Raw genomic sequence first — 24734 nt, forward strand, 5'->3', positions numbered from 1 at the left:
GATCCAAATGAGGCAGGCTTTATATTTATTTAGTCTTAGCTTTAACTCCTAACAAGAGCTTTATCATATTTAAACAGTCTCACATCATTAGGTTAATAATAGACTGCGGTTAGCGCTGCTGGTGACTGGATTTTTCATTATCCTCAGTTTTGGTCTTTCAGTGGCCATTACTGTTTATTGTGCCATTTCAAAAAGTGAATAAATTAAGAGAAATTAAATCAGAGGGATTTGTTATCAGAGGAGGCAGTGACAGATATTACTGAGCTCAGGTAGATGGCAAGAAAATAGGAGAAGGAAATTGAAATGAGGGAGCAGGGTTTTGAAATTCAGACACACCAATCTGAAAGGGAATACCTTTTTTTACAACATAAACCACCTAAATTTGGTATTTTCACTTACATTTCGTTATATTTTGTGAACATATTTAATTCTTAATGCTTGACTTTTGTACAAATGTGGGATTTTTTTCCCTCCCAAGAGGAAGGGAGGAAAAACTTCTTTATTGCCCAGAGAAGCTGTGGAAATGCTCAAAGCCAGGTTCTTGGAGCAGCCTGGTCTAGTGGAAGGTTCCTTGCCCTCAGCAGAGGAGTTGGAAATGGATGATCTTTAGGATCCCTTCCAGCCCAAACCATGCTGTGAAATCAGGGTGCCTGTTACTCATTATTTAGTGGTGGTTGACAGAATCAAAGAGCAATGTCTTTAAAACCAGTTCCAATCTGAAGCACTCAGCCCTGCGTCACCTGGGGAACAGCATCTGAGCTGCCACACAAGTCAGCACAGACTTTTCCATCAGTTTCAGTCAGAAATTGTTCATTATTGGGAACTGCCAGTGCCAAGGGTTGAGATCACTGTTACTAATCCAAGCCAAAGAGCCCCTCATTGCACAAGGGCTCTGAAAGAGGAAGAAAAAGCAAGTCCATAAAAGGTTGTTCTGCTCTGCCTTGATGGCAGTGCCTGGCTCAGCCCATGTGTGCGACGTGAGCTGCACAAGCAGCCCGTGAGCAGGACGGTCCTGATTGCTTCATGTACTTTCCTGGGTCGATACTGTAAAGTCAGACAAATATTGAGAGGTTTTCAGCCCTGCCATCCATCTGTGCATCAGCTACTGCTGCCCACTGAATCCTCCTGCCTGTGCCCACTGAGCCCTGCCCTGTGCTGCCCACTGAGTGAATCCTGCCCTGTGCTGCCCACTGAGTGAATCCTGCCTGTGCTGCCCACTGAGCCCTGCCCTGTGCTGCCCACTGAGTGAATCCTGCCTGTGCTGCCCACTGAGTGAATCCTGCTTGTGCTGCCCACTGAGTGAATCCTGCCCTGTGCTGCCCACTGAGTGAATCCTGCCTGTGCTGCCCACTGAGCCCTGCCCTGTGCTGCCCACTGAGTGAATCCTGCCTGTGCTGCCCACTGAGTGAATCCTGCTTGTGCTGCCCACTGAGTGAATCCTGCCTGTGCTGCCCACTGAGTGAATCCTGCCTGTGCTGCCCACTGATTGAATCCTGCCCTGTGCTGCCCACTGAGTGAATCCTGCCCTGTGCTGCCCACTGAGTGAATCCTGCCTGTGCTGCCCACTGAGTGAATCCTGCCTGTGCTGCCCACTGAGTGAATCCTGCCCTGTGCTGCCCACTGAGTGAATCCTGCCTGTGCTGCCCACTGATTGAATCCTGCCCTGTGCTGCCCACTGAGTGAATCCTGCCCTGTGCTGCCCACTGAGTGAATCCTGCCCTGTGCTGCCCACTGATTGAATCCTGCCTGTGCTGCCCACTGAGTGAATCCTGCCTATGCTGCCCACTGAGCCCTGCCCTGTGCTGCCCACTGATTGAATCCTGCCTGTGCTGCCCACTGAGTGAATCCTGCCCTGTGCTGCCCACTGAGTGAATCCTGCCCTGTGCTGCCCACTGAGTGAATCCTGCCCTGTGCTGCCCACTGATTGAATCCTGCCTGTGCTGCCCACTGAGTGAATCCTGCCTGTGCTGCCCACTGAGTGAATCCTGCCCTGTGCTGCCCACTGATTGAATCCTGCCTGTGCTGCCCACTGAGTGAATCCTGCCCTGTGCTGCCCACTGAGTGAATCCTGCCCTGTGCTGCCCACTGAGTGAATCCTGCCCTGTGCTGCCCACTGAGTGAATCCTGCCTGTGCTGCCCACTGAACCCTCCCTGTGCTGCCCACTGAGCCCTGCCTGTGCTCCACACTGAGCCCTGCCTGTGCTGCCTGGGTTTGCAGCTCTCTGTTCCCAGCACAAAGTTCAGCAGCAGCTGAAAATGTGCCCGTGGCTGACAGGGATTTCAGGTCGCTGTTTGAGCTGTGTGGTCACTGGTGTAAATGCATGACATTTCTTTAAAAAGCTCTTTTCTTTCTCATCCTCCCATGCCCAAACAGAAATCTGTCCATGCTTCAGTTTATTCCCTGCACAGGGCAGGGCAAAGGACTGAATGTCTTTGCTAAATCAAAAGCTGTTTTGTATTAGGAATCAGACACTGTTCCAAGATGCACAGATTTGCAATTACAGCTTTGTCCTGGGAGTAAGGATTCTAGAGTCATTTGCTGACACAAATTTGCTCTGTGACCTGGGGAAACATTTAAGTACTCTGTGCTTCATTTTTCTCCTGCTGCTACATAAATTTTTCAGCATTGTGTCTTGTACCATCTGATTTGTATTTTCTGGTTAATCAAGTAAAATAAAATTTTAGCCTTTTAGCTGTACAACGCAACTGAATGACTTTGCAATTGGTACATCAGATACTGGCCGGAAAATTTTTTGAATTTTTAAAATTAATTTTCATCTTGTCATGACTCGCCTGTTGTTTTAGAACCAGTTGAAGCAGTTGGTAAACACTGTTCCAACACTAATTTGTATTCTGGGCGTTACTCCGTGCTGGAATTAGTGACATGCAGTTGTCTTCATGCAGGTGAATCAAAGTTTGCGGTGTCAAGTCCAATTCTGCTTCTGTTTAAGATGATAATAAATCACCCCCTGAGCTCTGCTGTGCACGTTGGGGTCTGTCCTCGGTGCTCTTACAGCTTGTTTAAATTTCTAATGAAGACACAGAATAATGTATGCTCATATTACGACTTCATTATGCAACGTAAAATGTCTGCAGGAAAACACATCCCTAGTCAATCATCACTTGGAGAAGTTTTCTCTTCTCCTGACTAATACTCCATCACTTTGATACCTTCCAGGCGGGTTTTGCATTCACCTCATGTCCTCAGAGTCTACAAAACAGCACAGAAAAATAAGCCAGTGTCCAATACCATTACAGTGGATGCTGTGAGAGCCCATATGGTGTTAGTTTCTCAAAAATAAATCACACTGAGAACTGTTGGATGCATACAGGGACCTTTTCCAGTCCCTCTTAGAGGAAATGCTACACAAAAAAAAATATTTGAGAAGAGCAGCGATGCATTGCTTTGTAAGAGTTATATAAAACAAATGAACCTGGGATGGATTAATATTCACAGCATTAATAAAAATTAGATTTTAATTACTGTTTAGTAAACCACATATTATAATTTAATAGCTAATTTAAAAATCAAAATTGCAGCACTTAGAGCAAGTTTCTAGACCAAGAAATTATATCTTCTGCACAGTCAGCACACTCATGCTAATGCTGTAATGCATGTGTTAGATAAACCCTGCTGACACCTCCTTTGCACTTCTGCATGCATTATATAGACAAGTTTCTAGTAAACAAATTTTTCTCTTTTTTTTTTCTTTTTCTTTTTCTTTTTTTTTTTTTTTTTTTTTTTTTTTTTTTTTTTTTTGTAAAAGAGACTTTACCTGTAGCTCTGCAAAAATAAGTGGAAGTTCAATACCTCAACAGGCTTGGACTTGGATCAGTCCTCCCCTGGGCACACCAGGCTGATCCAGCCAGTTGGGAGGCAAAATTGTTTCTAAAAGTGCCAGTTCTTTCCCAAAAGTGAAAGCAAGGTATCTTTTTCTCTGGTAAATAAAACAATATTCTCCTCAAAACACCAAGTGTTTTCTCTAGGGAGTGTTTGCCATCTCCTGTGGCCTGACATTGGTTATTCCTACAACCCATGGGTTCCCTCTCTTCACTTTTAGCTTTCTCTACAGGCATCTGTATTTACGTATTGTAATTATTTACATCTCAGTGTTTGGTGTTTCCTTTTAGCATTGCAAACCTCTCCAAAGTAATCACCAAGTAGGAAAATGAAAGGGCACAGGTGGGACAAGCAGTTGGCTGTCGTGTCACCTATGAACTTCAGCGCTAAGGATTTTCACTATTATAAATCTCAACAGGATTCTTCAAAGAGATCTTATGTTGTTCAACCGCCTTGCTAGGATAGATTAAAAAGAAACTGCTGGAAAAGGGAAAAAAAAAAAGAACAAAAAACAGCTTCCTCAAGATGAGAAGGTGATTTCCCAGCTGGACAGGAACAGCTTTGTTTTCTGATCTTGTGTTTTTACAGGGTCATTTGAAAAGTCAGTGGCTTGTTCTGTGGCATTAGAACAAAAGATGACTAAACTAAAACAAGAGAAGTATTCCATATGATATCAAATCTATCTGCATTTCAGAACCTGTCAAAGTGAAAAATGAAACCACAAGCTTGGCCTTTAAAAATATTAATTCACTTTAGAGATGAAATGTAAAAGTGCTGGGAAAGGAGTCACCTTATCTTCAGGAAGAAGCAAGCAAGACGAAACCCCTATCGCTCTTCCTGGATCTCAGATGGCCCTTTCATGCCGCCCTTAAATCTAAAAAAAGGATTTAATCATCAGTTCTTGCCGCCATAAATCCCTGAAGCGTTTTTTGCTCTGTTATTAATGAGACAGTCATCAAATGCACTAACCAGGGCTTAAGGAATTCCAGTTTCTGCAGAGTAATTTACCACTTTTACTGAGTGATGTGGATTTAGTTCAGTGTTGACCTACAGCAGCATTTTGGGATTACAGCCACAGCTTATTGACGGCAGTAACACTGGCCATTAGGATGTCAAGAAAAGGTAATTAGTGAATATTCAGCTAATAAATAGTCAATATCCAGCGATATCCAGTGTACACTTTTCACATGCATTCATTTAAAGCCTATATTTAACTTCTCAGCTAAGCATAATTTAAAGCTTGTAGGGAACATTCTGCCTGTTTAATGTTATTGACTCCACATGGCAAACTGTAATCAACTGATAAATCTCTGATCTTTGGTCACAATAAAATAATATAAATGAATATTTCTGTACCATTTGAGATAACATTTTGATATTGGCTTGGTCAAAATATATTGCAGAAATTTCTCAAAAATTGTCTGCCATAATCCATAATAACTGATGAAGAAATTATAGATAAATTTTTGCTTCAGTAGGCCTCAGTCAAAAGCTTTGTTCCGTTAATATCTTTTTCTCAGGTTACTCTTTAGTCAGTCTGGTTTGGCTCCCATAATTATTAAGACCTCCAAATTTGACAACACAAATGATTCTTCTTGAAACACCGAATATGACAATGAATTTCTTTTTTTTTTTTTTTCTTATTCTTTCCAGTCATTTGGTGTCTTGGTTGTTGTTGCTGGATTGTTTTATTTTTGGTAATCTCACCTCCCATATGGCCCCAGCTCCTGTTCTTAGGCTGCCACCTAGTTATAGGAGAGAACAAAAACCTGTTGGATAGACAGAGTAAGCCCAGAGCAGAGAGCTCTTACAGTATAACCACGGCAAACCAAGAGGAATACAGCTGTTAGTTTGTCTCTCACGTTCATAAATAAACCTGCCATTTTTTTTTCTGAGGTTTAATTTCCCTTGCAGCTTGTTTTAATACTTCAGCCAAGTGGAAGTTCAATACAAGGGAGCATTATAATGAATATTTCCCATTGTTTTATTTCCAAGCACCATAACCAATGAGGCAAATAATCCACGGCCATTAAGCTTTCTATATAAAGAATTGGAAGGTACACAGAGCATACAGCAGCATGAATAACAGAGGTCTTTCCTCAGGCCTTCAAAGGTTGAAGACACACAGATTATTTTCTAAGTGTGTGTGATGATCTCTTTAATATTAGAATATTTTTATTGCCTCCTCAGGGAACAGCTGTGTGTTGCTCGGCCATTGAGAAATTTAGGGCACTTTGATAATGAATTTTGATTTTATTTTTCTTATTGTTTTCCCAAGTGAAGCTCAGCTGTTGTCCTCCAGGTAAAAACTGCATCTGAGCAGTTACGCCTCAACCTTTGTGTGAGCATCAGAGAGCCCTGTTGCACCAAACACAAAATAGCAATTAAATGATAGAAACAAACTTCCTAGAGGCTTGGAGGGCTTTTAAAGCTAGTCTCAGGAAAATAAACACGTGGATGCTGTTTCCTCAGAAGCCCTAATAGGCAAAGATACACCCAAACCAAACTAGAAATGCAAATATCCTATTAGAAAGCTCATTGCCTTTAAAATTGTCAGGCAAATGTTCCAGCTAGAGTCGCCCAGTGACAGGCTGACCTCATCTGAAACCCTGCCACCCCTGCTGCCTCCTGAGGTAATTAAACTCTTGATTTCACTGAAACACTCAGTGAAAATGAAAATATTCAAACAAGAAAACCACTGGAAACACAGAAGCCACACCAGCAGAAACAAGCAGGACAAATGCTGTTGATGCCTTGGGAAGGCTGAGCTGGAACAGAGACTGGACAGAGCCAGAGAATAAAGTAGAGATTTATTGAAAGGCCTTTAGGGTACACCTTGGGCAGGACAAGAGCCTGGCCAGGGCTGCACACAAGGTGGACAAAAAATGGTCACAAAATGGACAAACAGTCACAAGATCTCACACTTTTATAAGTTTTGGTTCTTTTGTGTATTGGGGTTTAATTGTCCAATTCCAGCTTCAGGTTGTGAGGTCCCATCCTTCTTGTTCCTCCCTTCAGCCACCCTTGTTTGTGCTTTTGGGCCTGAAAGTTGTCCTTGGTCCTCAGCAAGAAAAGGATTTGTTTTGTGTCCCTGCTCTGTGCAGAGCTGAGTGACACTGAATGTGAGCTCAGAACTGCACCCCTGGGCAGCACAGAACCTGAAATACATGAAAGATAAAACTTAAGGCATCAAATGGAAGAGCAGCATGTGAATTCCCGAGTCACTGGATACCAACAGCACGTACAAAGTGGGCACCTGCTGGACTTATCCTTGCAAGTGGAACTGAAGCCTTCCTGGCCCTGTCCCCTCTGCACATTCCTACAGGTCCGTTTGAGGACAGAATTATATTCAGAGATGCTTTTATTATTAGCCAGTCATTTTGGGGATTGCTGGAAAAAGTTCCAGCAGTTCCATGCCAGTCAAAGATCCCAGAATATTTGCTTTGATCCCTGCAGGGAGAGGTTCTGGATGCTGTCAGGAACAAGTATGTTGACCTTTGGTAGACAGAGCATCTGTAAATAAACTTTAAGGGCAGGATGTGATGGTTTTTTAATGTAGGGTTGGTTTTGGAGACATTATATTCTCTCCAACAGAGGGATCAAATGTCTGGGCTCAATATTGATGGAGGAATGTCTCATTTTTATAAAATTCTGGTTAAAAGGCCTGGGTTCTCTGGAACTATGTCTGAAAAATATTGATTAAACTCAACATAATCCTTCAATCTGCCAGGAATAATCAAAGAATGCTTTGTAATTTGCCACTGTTTGGAGGCACTTTAAAAGCTGCAGATTTTCCTTTCCTGGTGCTGTGACATTTTCCTTTAAAGCGCTCCTTTCCTAAGTGTGTTGCAAGGGAAAATTTCCATAATGGCCCAAATAACGAGGTGTTGGTTATCTCTCTGTAGGGAGGGCTCAGAGGAATAGTCCAGATGATGAATGAGCTGAATGACCTCCCAAATGGGTGCTGTTTGATGCTGTTCTTCACCACCCGGAATTGGAATCACTCGGGGAAAAAAATGTGTCTGATAAATTCCATGGATATTATAAATCCATTTTACCCACCCTGGCCTAGACCCAAGTCAAAACCTCATGTCCAGGGAAATCAGTGGAGTCCAAACTCATCATATTTTGACACTCCTTTGTAGGTCCTCCTTCACAAGAAAAACCCGGCATTTTTAGGCAGATAATATTTTTAAAACAAGGGTAGATACAGAGAAGGCAAAGCTTGAAGACAGGGACAACCCTGAAATATAAGTGAAGTCTTCCTTGATTATCTGTTGCCAGCCATTGAATCTCAGAAAAAATACTAAGCTGCTGATTTCTTTTTATTCTGCTTTACTTTCAGTTGTGTACCACAGCTCTGCTCTAAGACATTGTCTCTCTACTAATATCAATTTTATTTCGCATTTTCACCGGCAGTTGCATTTCTGCTTTGACAAACAGCACCTTACCAGGCTTAAGATGCTGAACATTTGACAAAGGCAGTAATTTTAGAGGCATCTCCTCCATCTGCTTATTAAGCTAATTGTTTCACTTGTAGCCTCCCTTCCAATTTGTTGTAGTGTTAACTCAGCATTTCCTGCCTCTGGAAATCTGTTTAACTTAAAGTGACTTTTCAGATAGGCTTTTAAGAGAATTCAATTTTCCAGTTTTCTTGTGAAATTGAAATTTCTTTCTTCCTTTTCTTTCTCTCTCAATAAAGTTTATGCAAATAATATTAAAATTTATAATGAGACTAATATTTGTTAATCTCAGTTCAAACAGTGGATTTGTATTAAAACATAGTTTCAAACACTTCTATTGAGAGTAAGAAAGTGTATTGCTTTTAATTCATTCATTACTGTGCCGCTCTTGTTGAGCTTGAATTGTCATTATGATTACACACCATAATTTTTTAGTATTCAGTATTAATTCTATTTAAATCCCATTAGATCTACGGTTGCCGGGCCTGCTTTGATTCCCATTTTGCAGAAGTGTTTTGGAGCAGTTCCAGCACATGAACCTGATCCTGCAGCTCAGTGTTGATTTGCGCATATAAATTAATTACGTGAATAAAAGTTTCTTGGGCTCAGTAATGGTTGCAGGGCATTCCAGAATGTCACACAACCTGTGGCCTGCAGAAGAGGCAGGAATGAGATCTTGGGCTGCTTGAGGTCAGTATCAAGTGTCCTGTTGGATGACACAATGAAATGCAAATTTCAGCCTTCACGGGGTGCATTCCAGACATGGGGAAAGAATTGAAAAGGTGCCTCAGTCATTTATTTGGTTTAATTGCAGATCTTTAGGAGCTGTCAGCAATACAGAATTATGTTTGTCTATGTGTTTTTAAGAGAGGCTGGATTTTGACCCAGTTTCTTTCATGTTTCTCAAAGCTCTTGCCCTGTTTGTGGCCAAGCTTGCCTATCCAAACACCCTGGCTGGAGGCAGAATTTATGTGTGCTGCAGTTCTGTGTGTGCCACGCTCAAAGGCCACACTGGGAATCCAGGGGTGTGTGGATCCCTTCAGGCACCCAGCAGCCAGCAGGGACTGCACACTTCTCTCTCCAGAACAGCTGGATGTGGATTTGGCAGAGCTGGGGTACCCAAACTGCAGTTATAGATTTCAAATGGTTGTCAGGTAGATGATGAAGTAGTGTTAAAATGGAAAATAACATATAATAATGCTAGTCATAAGTGGGTTTCTGTCTTCTAGGTGATACATATGAAGTATTGAATAATATAATACCATTTTTTTAACTTTTCAATACACAGATTTTAAAAGAGACTCATGATAGCTAGACATAAACTAGCGATTTCCAATAAGCAAATAAATTAATACAACTCAAGAATGTAAAGAACTTGTATTTTCTCTTGTCTTTTACCTTATCTTCTTAATGGAGCATTAAAAGACCATTCCAAGCCCCAGCAAAATCCAAATCCTCCACCTGGAGGGCAAGGAAGGAGGTGAGCAGGAAGGGCTGTGATGCTGGAAGCTGCCCCCGAGGCACAGGGCTTCCAGGGATGGGCTGGGTAAGGAATTGCTGCTCAGATCCACAGCTCAGCTCTCCCTGCCTTTGAAGAGTGCTTTTATAACAACGTTGTGGATGTCTCTTCCCAGCCCTTCAAAGGGCTCAGCTTTTCTTTCCTCCCACTCCTGCTACCAGCGCCTCCCAAACCGTTCTCCCCTTTGTTGGCTTCGCTGCTTTTAGTCCACGAGAACTGCCTGGAAATGGGGCTTGGAGTTTGCGAAACTCTTTCTGAGCTCTCTCAATTGTAGTTCCCTGACCTCTGCTCACCCCCTCGCTATCCCACCTCCCCTCTGTCTCACGGTGCTACATGTTTTTCCCTTAATTGCAGGTTGTCCTCCTTTAATACAAAACCAGTGGATTTCTCTCAGTCATTAACTCTTATCTCCATTGCTTTCTTAATTCTGCACATTAGCAAGGATTTGGTTTTTTCTTTCCAGTGCTCCTTGGGAGTTCTCCTAAAGGGAAGTTGTGTATAAAACTACTTTATAGAGCATCAGGCCTCCAGAAATTCCTGACATTGAGTAGCACAAGCACAGCAGGGAAGCCAAGTTTACACTGCAGTATTATTTCTTCTTATTTGAACAACCTGTCCCATATTTTCTGTCATGTAAATTATTGTTTCACACAAGCAGCTGTACTGCAGTGCAAAATCTGCATGAGGCAGTGACAGGCTAAGTCTGAAAGTGAGAATAACCTACAAAAGTTGGTTTGGTTGCAAGAAGACAAAGCCTGACTTAAGGATGACGGTGGGGAGCTCTTTGGTTGGCAGATGCTCTTTGAAAATAAAAGTAGGGTTGTGAAAGTCTAGAAAAAAGGGAACTTTTTAACTGAAGCAGAAAATGCAGGACATAAAAAAAAAGGCATTTAATTATTTTTTTTATCATGAAAGGAAGTGATAAAAAGATGCGTAGGAGTAAGAAAGAAAAGAATGAAATTGACTGGAGAAATTTTAAATGTAAAATTCCATTGTTACATCTTTCATCAGAGCACAAATCTTATGGAGGGGTTGATTTTTTTCACCCCATAGTGCGATAAGCTTTTTGGTAAAACAGAAATAGTGTAATTGAAATCCATTTTGCATCATTTTCCCTTGGATGATTTAGAATTAGGCCAATTCATATTCTGCAGGTACAACCCAATGAGAATGTAAATGCAGCCACCAGAATTGTTTTTGTCCACAAGCAAAGCTGGTATCATTTACCGATCCATTACACTCTCAGCAGGGTCCTCTCTTTCAAAAGCTACCTGGAATTATTGCTGGCGATAGAACACTAAACTCTAAAATAAGATTTGCATAAAAAATGGAAGTTCAAGGAAAAATGATAATAGTGATTAAAAGTAACATTTGATGACTATTTTGATTAGAACACCACGCTGAAACGTGGCATTCAAACAGACACGGAGTCTTTTTTTCCCCCTCCAGCCCCAACTGACAATGCACCTATTTAACTAGACTATTATGTTCCTGATAATTTGCCTGAAATAATAGACAGTGCTTCCATTAATATTTAACAATATAAACATCAAGCAAAGGCTGTACATCTGGAATGATAGAGTATGTTTTTTGCATTAGGGTGCTAATTTTAGAAATAACCTCTGCCTGCCTGGGCCCGCTGATGGGCGGTTGTCGGAACAAGTCGGTAATTGAGTTTTCCAGGCATTTTGACCACTGATACAAATTTGCAAAGCAGATTACACAGCAGAAACACAATTTCCATCCTGACCTTTATCACATCGCTTTCCCTTGGGAGGATTGGAATGTTTAGGGAAGGAAATATCACCTAAGTGGGCCTAATTTGTGAGAATGTGACTTCTGGTGTTAACCCAGTGAGCCGCATTTCGATTCATTCGATGACACATCATCTAAAAATCTGGCATGAGGCAGGTATCACAAAACTTATTATCTTTTATTGCCTAGGCAGAAAATACCGGGTTGGATGATTATAAACTGAAACACACGGAAAACTTTTATCTTACAGCTGCTGTGCAAAGTTCCTGTTTGTTTTCTGCAAACAAAGAGCCTGGTTCACATCCTCCAGTGTAAACCGGGCGCGGGAATGATGCTCAGCTGTTGTGGATGTGGAGATGCTGGTTGGGGTTAAGGATGGAGAACCTCCTTGAGAAGCCTATGCAAAAGGCTTTCAGGTGGTTCATCCTGGTATTGTGAGTTCCACACTCGTGTGGTGTCACAGACTTTGGGACTGTGAGAAATAGGAGAAGCCCAGGGCATATCCTCCAGCTGAATTTCAGCCGGAAGAAATTCAGTTACCACCCTCTCAGTGATGCAGAGTGGAGTGAAAAGTGTAAGCAGTGGGAAAGCTCAGTTCCAGAGGCGTGTCCTGAGCAGCACTTCCCAGGTTTATTTACACTTTTATTAAGCTTTAACGTGCCCAGTTTGTGAATGAAAAACTGGCAGGTTCCCATAGGTTGGTCATCCTAACCAAACCAGAACTCAGGGTGAGAGGCCGCTTCTAAAACGTCACGGCACCAAAAACACGGGAACCAAAGGTACCCCCAAAAACCCCAAGGATGGACTAGGTTACATCATTTCCCTGGTGCTTGACATTTTCCAAAGCTTCATACTGAACCCTGCAACAGTGCTAGAAAGGGGTGGAGCTGTGCTGAGTTATTCTAGCCTGAGAATCTTTTCAGGTTTGAACACTTTTGGGGTTGCTCCTGATTTCTCCTCTCCCAGAGTTCCAGCAGAACCCTGTTGCTCCTCTCTGTCCTGATCCATTTTATCTGACCTTTTACACCCTCCACAGACTCAGGGAATTCTCTTGGCACTGGCGTTTTCATATAGAGATATTTCAAAAGCTGTCTCTACTAAAAGCCATTTGAGGTTACTGAGTAGGAGAAACTTGTCTCTACTTTCATATTTTTCGATTTAAATAAACTCATTCCTACCTACGGCAGGGACTAGGAATGATTCAATAATTTGAAACTAATAATTTATTAGAACAACTTTGCCCTCCTTTCTCCTCGCAAATTGTCTGCAAACAGATTGTACAGCTCTAATATGTTAATAGCTGAAAATTATTTGACCATTTTTTTCAGCAAATACCTTTTGGCCTGTGGATTATTTGAATTGCAAATTGTGACTGTTAAAATGAAATATATAATTAACAGTGCAAATAGAGCTGATTGGGTGTTGCAGGAGACCAGTTTTTATGGAAATATATTGATTTGTTGAAACCAACATTTGTTACAGCAACACAGTTATTTGGGGGAAGAAAAAAAAATTGTTGAAGCAAATATTTGTAATACAGATGGGAATTCTTATCTTGAGTGTTCCTGACAGCTCACTTGAGATTTTGCTGGTGAAATTGAAAGTCCTGTTGAAAAAGTTGAAGTGCTGCTTACCTTCCCTCACCCAGCCAGGTGTCCTGATGCAGACATTTATTTATTCCGAGACAAAGCTCTTTTCATGTGCTCTGTCCAAATTTTTACCTTTGTAAATATAATTAGGCATAACTTGTGTAGTAGTTGTGATTTTTTTTAGCAGTGTAATAATCAGGACAGGCAAGAACGGTGCCTCCTACACTTATCAGTCAGACTCTTAATGTCTCCAACCCTATATTCTGATTTTAATGGAAAAACCCTTGGAATTTTTTTTTTTTTCTTTCTAGAATTGTTGCAGGGTTCAATATGAAGCTTTGGAAGATGTTAAGCATCAGGGAAATGATGCAACCTAGTCCATCCTTGGGGTTTTTTTGGGGGTGTACCTCATTAATGTGGATGACATACAGAGCTTTCTATCCAGCATCAAAAACTGGAGTACAAAGAGTGGTAGGTTTGTAGTCTGGTGTCATTTAAAGTGCCAGAACACCCAGTGCTGCAGGTGCAGGGAGGGCTGGAGGCTCCCTGTGGTTCAGGCTCTGTGGAAGGGGAATTCTGATGCAGTACATGGGAAGGGGGTGCCATGATTTCCGTGGTTCCTCTCCCAAAAGAATCCGGTGGCTGCAGGAAGGGCAGGGGAGCTCCAGCAAGCTGGGTTGTCGTGGATCCTGAGCTCTGGAATTGCCATGGATCCTCAGCTCTGGAATTGCCATGGATTCTGAGCTCTGGATTGACATGAATTGTGACTTCTGGAATTGCCATTCATTGTGAGCTCTGGCACTGTCATGAATTCTGAGCTCTGGAATTGCCATGAATTCAGAGCTCTGGATTGTCCTAAATTTCAAGCTCTGGAGTTGCCATGGATTCAGAGCTCTGGAATTGTTGTGGATTCTGAGTTCTGGAATTGCCATGGATTGTGAGCTCTGGATTGACCTGAATTCTGAGCTCTGGAATTGTCGTGTATTGTGAGCTCTGGAATTGCCGTGGATTGTGAACTCTGGAATTGCCATGGACCGTGAGCCCAGAGGAGCTCTGTCCCAGCAAGGATGGCTGTGTGTGTCCCTTCCAGCCCCAGGAGGGCACAGTCAGTGACCCCACACTCGCAGGGAATGTTTGCACTCAGCAGGGTCTGTGATTGTTCACAGACCACAATGGAGCTGTATTTTCTCTAATCAAGCCCATTCCTGGGGCGCAGACCCTCCCTCCACCACTGTCTGCTGCTGACAGAGGGTTTGGGCGTTGTCTTTGTACTCCTGGCACCTCTGAGTGTGGAATAATATGGGTCATTAGGCAGTCTAAAACCAGCACAAGAAGTTACATAATAATTGATGCTTTCACACTGGAGTGAAAGGTTTCTGCAGCACTGTTTAATTATGAGAACAACTGAATTTTTTGCCTGAAAAAGAAAAAAAATAACCAAATTACATACATTGGTCCAAAAGGAAATTTGAAACATAGCTCGTGTTTTAAAAAGAAAAGGGTGATTTCAGTATGTTAGACAGCAAGTACTTTCCTGGAACACTGTGATTCTTATTCTCCAAAGCTATTAAAAATTATTATAGTACTTTATATTTCTAGCACAGCTGCCATGGAAAATGATCTTTTTCCCAAACCATGAGCTTCTAGTGAGTATCTGCTGCAGATCAACATCCCTCTGTTATGCAGGGAAATAACTTTGCCTGGTAAAAACCAGTGTAGAGGCACCAGCTTCAGTGGTGATGTGTCTTTTATAACAATCAAGGTTTTTATTTAGAATACTGAATATTTGCTCTCTTCCGTGGGGTTAATTTTAGTAGTAGCCTAACTAACAATAGTGATTTAGAGGGGAAATATCTCAGACTAAACCTGGGCTTCAACCAGAAGGCTGGTGATCTCTACCTGAGGAGAAATTCTCCATCATCATCCATGGAAGGAAACTCCCTTAAGTGGTTTAATATTTTATTTATATTAATAGTTATTTTAATACATTTATATTAACTTTATATAAATTATATGCAATTATATATAATTATATTAATTATATTAATTTGTGATGCATTCTATATTAATATAAATTTTATTTATATCAATATTTACATTAATATATATAGCAGCCAAGATGCATATGTGAACAGCCTTCTAAAAAGTGATATTAATTCAATATCCAAATCCTAATTTGTACACCTATCAAAACTTATCATTTTACACAGACTGTTGAAAATATGGCCCTAAAATTCCTGTATTTTCATGTCAAACGTAACAAACTCATCCATGTACACAAGCCCTATGGTTAGACCAGCATTTTGAAGAATTCAATGTGCAAATTTATGTGTAACTTAAAATAAATGTGTAAGTTATGAGGAATTAAAGTCTTGATCCTATCCACCCTATATATTAAATAGTCAAGGATTTCATCATGATGGAAAACAAATAACTCTGGCCAGGAAACCAATTTGGCTCAGACACTTCTGAGCAACTTCTTTCCTTTTTTAATGGCTACTGCTGGAGAAGAAAATTTAGTCTTCCTTTTGCTTCCAGATATAGCCATGGACTCCACGTCTCCCACGGGTAGTAAATAGATATTGATTCTCTTCATGACAGAAGAACATTATTACAGTGATTAAACTGTAGACCTTCCTTTATGATATGAAAAAATTGGAAATTGGTGTGCTAAAGAGGACTTATGTTACAAAATAGTTTGGGTTTTTCTATTCATCAAACTGTAATTCAAGCTCTAAATGCAAAGTCTTTGTGTATATCGCCCTTTTTAAGCAGCAGCAACTGGCATTTAAAATAAATGCTGATATTATAATTATCAAAGCATTATGTCTGTTAGAGCTGCTAATAGTCACTTTGCTTCACTTTTTTTTTTAATTTTACATTTGTCAAAATCCTGACAAGCATACTCTGGGATAATGTTAGATTCAATGTTGATATTGTTACTCAACAAGAACATTGATTATGTCCTAATAAGACATACTCAGTATGCATTATATGCAATTATCATCTTAAATGAACACAAGCATTTATTTAGCACCAACTGAAATTATTTCAATCCGAAGAATTTTCCTTTCTGGTTAGCATTATATTATAAAGCCATTAGTACCAAATAGGATATGGCAGCACACTCCTGATACAGTATTATGCATGAATGCATGGTTTATAAACAGAATTATAAACAGAAGAGTCGAGGCAGTGTTGCATCGTTACAGAAATACAAATATCCATGGAATAGTCAGAAAACTCTCTATTGATTGATAATTAGTATTGAAAGGATCCTTATCCTGGTAAGGATTTTGAATGCTGTCTGCATTGTTTGCTTCCCAAACACAGTTAGTTTTGATTTCAGCAACTTTCTTGGAATTTGGGGATTTCTATTCTCCTCAGTTTTTTGTTGTGTTGTTTTGGGGGGTTTTTGTTTGTTTGGGGGGTTTTTTTGGGTTTTTTTTGTAGGTTTTTGGTTGTTTGTTTTGGTTTGGTTTGGTTTGGTTTGTTTGTTTGTTTGTTTGTTTTGGATGAGGACTGAAGCACTAAAGGAAGTCTTTGTGCTGTGGTAGTGAGCATGCCCTGTCCAAAATATGCAATGCATGGATGCCTTTAGGGAGGCACTGGAGGCATATTGGGTTGGGGGCTTCCTGGGTAAAGTGGTTGCAGTCCTGGAATCACAACCTCAAGGGCCCTAAACCTTTCCTGTAAACACCCAGTAGTTCCACTGGTTCCCACCTTATATTTTGAGTTTTACTGCTCTGATGCCGCTGCCAAGTCCAGCTGAATTTGGATGCCCTGCAGCCCAGACCGAGGCTTGGGCTGTTCCTGCTGCTGCTGTGAAATACTGACAGCCAGGGCTTGCTTCTCTTCACTCACTGATAGCTTTTTATTGTATCTGTAACACTGAAAGATCAAAACCCAGCAGAAACGCACCATCACCTGGTTTCATCCAGCATCACCCAGAAGCTCTCCCTTGGTTCATTCCACCTGTGAGTGCCTGCCCTGCACTGTTTATTTCCCTGTGTTGTGATTAGCTGCTGCTGGCTTTGGCAGGAAGCTGAACTCTGAAAAAGTGCCTTTGCTGGCCTCTCCTTGCTCTGTGCGGCTGAGCCAGCTCTGCCAGGGCACCAGGAGACTCAGAGGTGACCTTGTCACTCTCTACAACTCCCTGAAAGGTGGCTGTGCTCAGGTGGGGTTGGTCTCTTTCTCCAGGCGGCAAATGACAGAATGAGAGGACACAGCCTCAAGCTGCACCAAGGCAAATACAGGTTGGATATCAGGAAAAAGTTTTTCACAGAAAGAGTGATAAAGTACTGGAATGGTCTGCCCAGGGAGGTGGTGGAGTCACCATCCCTGGCTGTGTTTAAATAAAGGCTGGATGTGGCACTCGATGCCGTGGTTTAGTTGAGGTGTTAGGGCTGGGTTGGACTCGCTGATCTTGGGGGTCTCTTCCAACCCAGTGATTCTGTGATTCTGTGACTCAGGGAAGTGGGATCTGATGGGAATGTTAACTCTGGTGGGGATGGCAGGGAGGGGACCTTTGAAGGGAAGCCTTCAGGACACAGCTCACCTCCTTGGCAAACCACACAAGTCAGCAGTGACACCCCTGCCGTGGCTGAGTGACTCAAGGGAAAATTTATGGGGAAAGGAACAGTTCTCCTGCTGTAATTACACAAACCCTCTCAACAGTGTCACACTCCACAAAGTCACAGTTGATAAATAATAAGCCACACCAGCAGCGATTCGATGTTCATTTATTAAAATAATCCATTATCCTTTAGAGCTGCAGATCCCACTTGTTGAGAGCTGGGGGTGATTTCTGTTGCTAACATCTCACTACCCAAGTGGTATTGATTGGATTGCTTTTGCAAGGCTGTGTTTGGGTCACTTAGGAGCAGGCCTGGGTTTAGTGACCTGGAGGGACATGTCTGAGTAAGTCTCTGTGGGCTTCCAAAATGATACAAATTTTGGGACTCCATTGAAAATTTTGGGCGCTCCATTTACTGCTCACCTGCAGCTGGGCAGGAATGTCGATGGGGAAGGAAAGATGTTCTCCTCCACTGCCACCTTCCAGCAGCACATATTCCTCACAAGATGGGGGAAAAAGGAGGCAGAGACCACACTGGGGTCAAAGATCTGAGCCCTGAGAAGAGGGAAATGCTGAGGAGGTGCCATGAGATCTTCCAGAGCAGCCCTGACCCCCAGCAGAGCCCCTCTGCAGCGGCATCCCTGTGGAACGCGGCTGCTGGGAGCACAGGGAGCCCTGCTCTGTCTGCAGAAACCCAGGTTTTTGGTAAATCACACTGCTCCAAACGATCCCTGCTGCTGCCTGACTCAGCTGGGCTGGAAGCAGGAGAAATCTGAAAGGTCCTTTACAAAGGAGTGCAAAGAGAGCCTCTGATGGGAACAAGCCTCAGCTCAGGGTTTGCATCTGTTAGCAGCTGCTTCCTCTAACAAGGCAAATATTTGGTGTCAGAAGGAGTTGTAGGAAGGGCTGCATAGCAGGGAAGTGTGAGGTATTCATAATTATATGAAACACTACTCAAAATTCAATGTTTTTCACATTTTGCATGAGCTTAAACATTGGACTCCTGTCACAGACATTGCTTCTGCAGTAGATACAATTTCCAGTGTAAATGGGCTTGCTTTCAATAGAAAATGGGACGATTTTCAAAGGAAAAAAGGCCAATTTGTGAGTAAAAATGGGCTTCTTTCTGAGCAAAGAGGCTTATAAACATGAAGTGATAAATGGCTTTGCAAGTTTTCCATACAACAATAACGACTTTCTAATCAAAATAATGAAAAAGTTGCAGCTAGGGGAGGGGAGAGGAGTCTCATTCAGGTTTTAATGCACTTTAGGAAACAAATATATGAAAACTGTAAATTTAGTTCCCCTCCACGGCATGAGTTTGTGTTGCAGACCTGTCAGTAATACTTCTTTGTGTATATTTTCATGATGTTATAAATCAAATTCCTGTTCTTGCGTTGCCGCCTTCTGAGATGAATTTCATGGAATAATGTTGTAAGACTCCAGGAAATACATTTCTTAGGATCCCCTGTGTGGCAGTGGCATCCAATTTTCTAGCACTCCATATGTTTTTTGAACAAAATTTATCTTCTGGCTTGACTTGTTGTCTTTACATGCAAATACATTGTTTCATAATAGCTGATCCGATGAGCAACTGAGGTGGTTGCTTCTCTCTTGGCCTAAAAATGCTTCAAAATCTACGTACTGAGGAGCTGGGATCTCCTTCTCAAGTGTTCTCCAAAAAATGAGATGGTGGGCTGTGCCCAGGACAACATACAATGCAAAACTCACTGTTTGGGAAAACAGAGCAGATTAGGTGACCCAAGGGCTTGCTTTGCTGGGCTGTGTCCCTGCTGGAATTCCCTACAAAGGTGTTGGATAAAGGACATGGATGAGGGACGTCAAAGCTGGAATCTTGCAGACACAGTTCCAAAAGGTTCCAAAAGGTTCCAAAAGGTTCAAAAAGCAGCGGCTTTGTTGCAGCTTTCCCCATGGGACCCAGGTTTATTTTCCAGGAGGGTTTGGATAATCATTCCTGGGCAATGCAATGTTTTCACCGTGCAGCCTCAGAGGTGGCTGCAGCACTGCCCCATCCGTATCCCCTGTGCTGATGCCACTCCCGTGGGCTTTGTGCAGATGGTTTCATTGCAGGCAGCCACACAAAACCCAAAACCCATCCTGATGAAGTTCCCAGTGAAATCCATGTCAGGATTCCCCACAGGTTCCAGAGGAGCAGGTTCTGGGGACAGCTCCCTTTGGCAGAGCTGCTGCTCATCCCTGGCCCAGCCTCCAAATGCAGCTGCTCTCCTCCCTGACGGGACAGGATCCCAAAGGCTGGTGTGGACTCGATATTTTCTGAGCTTGAGAAGAGCTAGCTCTTCTCAAGGGAAACTTTTCAACAGTTTTTCTTTTTCCCAAAACTACTTTGTGTAAACAGTGTTCCTTTCCCATAACAGCAGAGGTTGTTTGCTATTTCTGTTACTGAGCCAATGGGAGAAGCGTCAGTCCTATGGATCAATAATGTGCCTTTTTAGCCCAGCATGTTATAAAAGGGCTGAATGAACTGTAAATAAAACCTCCTGATTTCTACTGCCTTCTGACTGGAGCCAAGCATCTTTATTTTGCATCCTATCGCAACAGGCTGGCGTGTTCCCATTCCAGAACTGACCACAAATGGGTTTTTTTTCCACATGAAGGCCGTGTTTTATGAGAGGAAATGAAGCTGGATTTTGCTGTGGGCCTGTGCTGTCTGGTTCTGCAGTAGGTGGGCAGCCAGATAAGAACCCATGATGATATCAGCAATAGATATTATCAGATATCAGCAATATAAATCATTAATATCACTCTACACATTCGCTTTGGGCAATGACTGGAAGTCTCTGTCTGTTTTGGAAACTGCTTTTTTTGTTTCTTGCAGTGGAACAAACTTAGATTACCAGTCTAAATGCTAATAGCCAGAATGAATGGGATTTAATAAAGTGAATTTATATGTAGATTGTGACATTAGTATTTAATTATGTACCCATCATAACACTGATGAAGCAAGCTGCTAAAATATTGGTGCACTCAAGGTAGAGCTTACCCTTAAAGAGCAAGTGTATTTTAATTTCTTACCTCTTTCCTAATCTTCCTAAATAACAGGATAAATTATGTACTGTTTACCAATATTCACCTTCATGCTGGATTGCAAATGAGGTTTCCAGGGTAGCAGCTGATCTCATAGAAAACTGTGCTTGTGTTTCAGTAAGACTGTCATAACAGAACTGTTTCTCTGCCATGTTTGATTAGGCCAAATAAAATTTTGGGGTTTTAAAAAATTTATTATTTTAATGTTAATTAAAAGCAGTATGTTATCTTTGTAGGTTTGGGGTTTTTTTTTTCTTTCCTTAACCTTTCTTTTTCTGTTTGCGCTTTTTTTAATTTTCAGACTATGGAAAGCCCAAAGTATGAGCTGGTTATAGAAGCCAAGGACATGGGTGGGATGGATGTGGGACTGACAGGCACAGCCACTGCCACCATCCTTATCGACGACAAAAATGACCACGCACCAGAATTCACCAAGAAGGAGGTAAGAACTGGCCATCTGTTCCCTACAAAACGGTGCAAGTAGTCTTAATTAGCTCATTTCTAAATATAAAGATGTTCTTTGAGGAAAGAAGACATGTACAGAATGTTTTCGGCTCGGTGTGACAGACTTCCCTGGAGCTGCTCTTTTCTTTTTTTTTCCACGTTAATAAACGTGTGTGCATCAGTTCCAAACCGCAGTGCAACCACAAGGTTAAAAAAAAAAAAAAAGAGTCATTTAGAGATTGGCTAGCATGGTGCAAACCTCCGAAATAAATTTGCTGGTGGTAATTTTCTACTTTTGCTCCTGTGGGGGGAAATAGCAAAACTAACTTAAGGCTCTGGATGGTCAGGGCTTGTGGATGAAAACAACATTTTCTTCCTGTCTACAGCACTTCCCCTGCAGGGGAAGTGTTTTTCTATTTTTTTTCTTGTAAATTGAATTCTGCTGAAGGGTGCTCGAAAGTTCAGCTAAATCCCAAAACCAAGGCCAGGGAATTCCCTGCCTGCATCCACCAGACCTGCCCAGCTCACACTGTTCTCTTCCATCCCCTACATCTACTGAGAGTCTGATTTTTTTGGTATCTGGAGAGAACGAGAGTTTTAAGAGTTTTACCTAATGACAGCCAGGTTGGATTTTGCTATAAAAGCTTCCTCGGGCTCTGAAAACTTTTAAGGAAAAATTCCCAAAATATGAGAAGAAAACCTGAGGGCTCCTGATTTTAAGATAATTGTGGAAGAAGAAAAGGGAAGCCTGTTGCTGTAGAAGTTTTTTATTTAACCTGAAGTATATTTTTACCTTTTAAAAATTTCTTTCCTGGCCTGATATCAGCGATTTGGCAACGGATTATATTGAAACAAATTGCTGTTATTTTACTTGTAATTATTTCTTTTATAAATGCAAAGTAAATGAGTACCAGATTCAGACATGACAGAGATGGGGTTAAAAAAAAAAAAAATAAAGAAAGAAGAAAGTAGAAACAATGACAATTTTGCCAAGGGAATATCTATAACTACACCAGTAAAATGTTTTGGCAGTAGAGTTTCAGTCACCTAAAAAATAATCATGGGGAGCCTGATCCAAACCTTTCAAGCACATAGGTGACAATTAAGTGACTGTGATCCAACTATTAATTCCCTTAGAATTACCTTTTAGATCAGGCCTTTAATGCTCTGAAAGCTGTTTCCTGACAACCAACACTTAAAATATCTTTGAAATGCTGCATTTTTTTTAACCCTCTGGAAAATAACAGTGTACAAGGACAGCTTGGTGCATTTAGAAATGAGATTTTATTGGATTAATCAATATTGATAGCAATTCGTGTCAGTCAGAGTCCTACCTACTTGAATTTTCAAAGCTGGACAATTCTTCTCTGGAAGAGATGAATTCTTTTGAAGAGGTCTTTCTATAATTATAGTCCTGTTTGACTTAATAATTTGGTAATTTGGACACAAAAGTTCGTGTGCCTGCTTAGCCACAAATGTACTGTCAGCATCAATTTCTGTGGAAATTCAGAAATGCTCTTGAATTCAGTTCTGTCAGTGACAGTAAAAGATACTTTATACCCTGGAAAGTTTGGGGGTTTAAATATGGGAATTAAAAAGGTATGAAGAGACAGCATTATCTCGTTTTCTTTCAAAAGTCTGCTCCTAGATATTTTTTCTTGCATTTTTTTTTCTTTTCCATAGCAGCATCTCTGTTTCTTTTTAATGGTTTGACGTGGGTTTGAACCTTTCACTATTTAGAGATGCTAATGACCTCAGAAATCTTCCCGCTGCCTTGACAAGTGATATTCATATTCCATGAAGAAAGCAGGAAAAATCAGCCTTTAATGTCTAGTGCCAGCCCCCTTTAGGAGCAGATCCTCTGTTTAAAATAAGTGCTGTTGGAGGAGGGAGGTGCCTATCAGTTGATTTAATGCGACTTTCTTTGCTTTTCTGCTGAAAAATAAGCTTAGTTATTGCATTTTAATACCAGTTGCATACCACAGGCTGCAATACTATTGATTCGAATTAGAGCTGAAAGAAACAGACAATAATTTTTCAAGGTAACTTCTGAAGGGGAAATCTGGAATTCAGTAAATCTGAAGCTTTGATTCCAGAGTGCAGCTTCTTTTATTTATTTTATTACCTGGCCTTGGACACTTCTGGCACTGTTGTACACTGTAACGACACAGACTCTTGACTTCAGAAGGCTGAAAATGACTTTTTTGTTTTGGGATGTTTCTCTCTTATATACTATTCTACACAGACCAGTTCGATTGGTGAAACAAAGATAAACTTCCTTAATCACACTGGTCAGGCCAGAGGGACATCAAGAAGGAATCCCTCCTAGGAAAAAGAATGTAAACATAGTACACTTACAAAAACATGTCTCTTGTTGACAGAAAATCCCCTGCGAAAAGAATTTCAGAAAACCAGAACACCTCAGGCATGAAACCAGGGCTACACACTTCCAGGGATCCAGAGACAGCCACAGCTTCTCTGGGCAACACCACCCTCACAGGGAGGAATTTCTTTCAAATATCCAATTTAAATCCACATTTCTTCAGCTAAAGGCCTTTCCCACTTGTCCCATCCCTACGTGACCTTGTGCCAAGTCTCTCTCCTGGAGGAGGGAGTGCTTGTCCAGTGATTCTGTTCTTCCACCCACCTTTTCCCCTCTCTGCATCCCTGGTCCAGGCTGGGGCAGGAGAAGTTCATCCATGGAGTGTTAGGGTGCCCCCCCAGGAGAAGCTGAGCATCCTTGGCTGAGATCCACCAGAGCAATTCCATTTCCTGCAGAGGAGGAGCTGAAGCCCTTTGGGGGCTTTGGGTGTGTGTCAGGTGCTTTGATGGCTCAATAAATGAGACTTTGCTTCCTGGGATTCAGCCCAGTTTATTATTTGCTTACTGCCCCGTCACTCCGCACACCTCCAAAATACCTGTCTTGTCCTGCCTCACACCTGCACTTCCTGCTAATAATAGGCTCTGAGCAGTTTAAAAAATCCATTCAGGTGTGCAAACAGAACCCTGTTCCCTCCAGGGGTTTTGATAATTTCATCTATACTGCCAAATAGAGCAATATTTTAAGAGTTCTCCCAAAAATCCCAGATGAGGTAGAAGGGTCCACCTTTTAAAAGGTCACAGTGGCTGGGATAGTGTGCCAGATTTAAATTACCGAGACTGAAAATAGAGATACTTGTAAAGTTAGTGGCCTCTTTGAAAAATTTACAACCTTATTTCTGTAACAGGAAAAAGTTTTAAGATTAATTTTATGAGCTATTATTTTGTGTCACAAAGGATTTTGGAGTTTCCTTTCCAGCAGGGAAAGGGCTTAGGCTCAAATTTTGTTCAGCAGTAAGGGATTGCTCCTGTGAAAATAAGGAATGAAGCAAAGCAAAGAGCAGGCACAGATTGTTCTGGAAAAATCTGATACCTGGCTTGCATCCTGTAGGATATTCTGGGTGGGTGGGAATCAGCTAGACTGAGTGGACACTAATGGTTC

The 24734-nt window shown here is 41.6% G+C and overlaps 1 protein-coding gene across 2 annotated transcripts in view; it reads left to right on the plus strand.

Moving 5' to 3' along the window:
* Positions 1–24734, plus strand: part of CDH13 (cadherin 13) — a 442394-nt gene that overhangs the window by 336772 nt on the left and 80888 nt on the right. For both annotated transcript variants that reach the window (XM_066194692.1, XM_066194693.1), the window contains exon 8: positions 21111–21251. In XM_066194692.1, coding sequence (XP_066050789.1) covers positions 21111–21251 — 141 coding nt within the window. The remainder of the gene's footprint in view (positions 1–21110; positions 21252–24734) is intronic.

This window comes from Chamaea fasciata, unplaced genomic scaffold (assembly GCF_029207755.1).
Source record: "Chamaea fasciata isolate MVZ Bird 193981 ecotype frontalis unplaced genomic scaffold, bChaFas1.0.hap1 SCAF_12, whole genome shotgun sequence".
Lineage (NCBI taxonomy): Eukaryota > Metazoa > Chordata > Aves > Passeriformes > Sylviidae > Chamaea > Chamaea fasciata.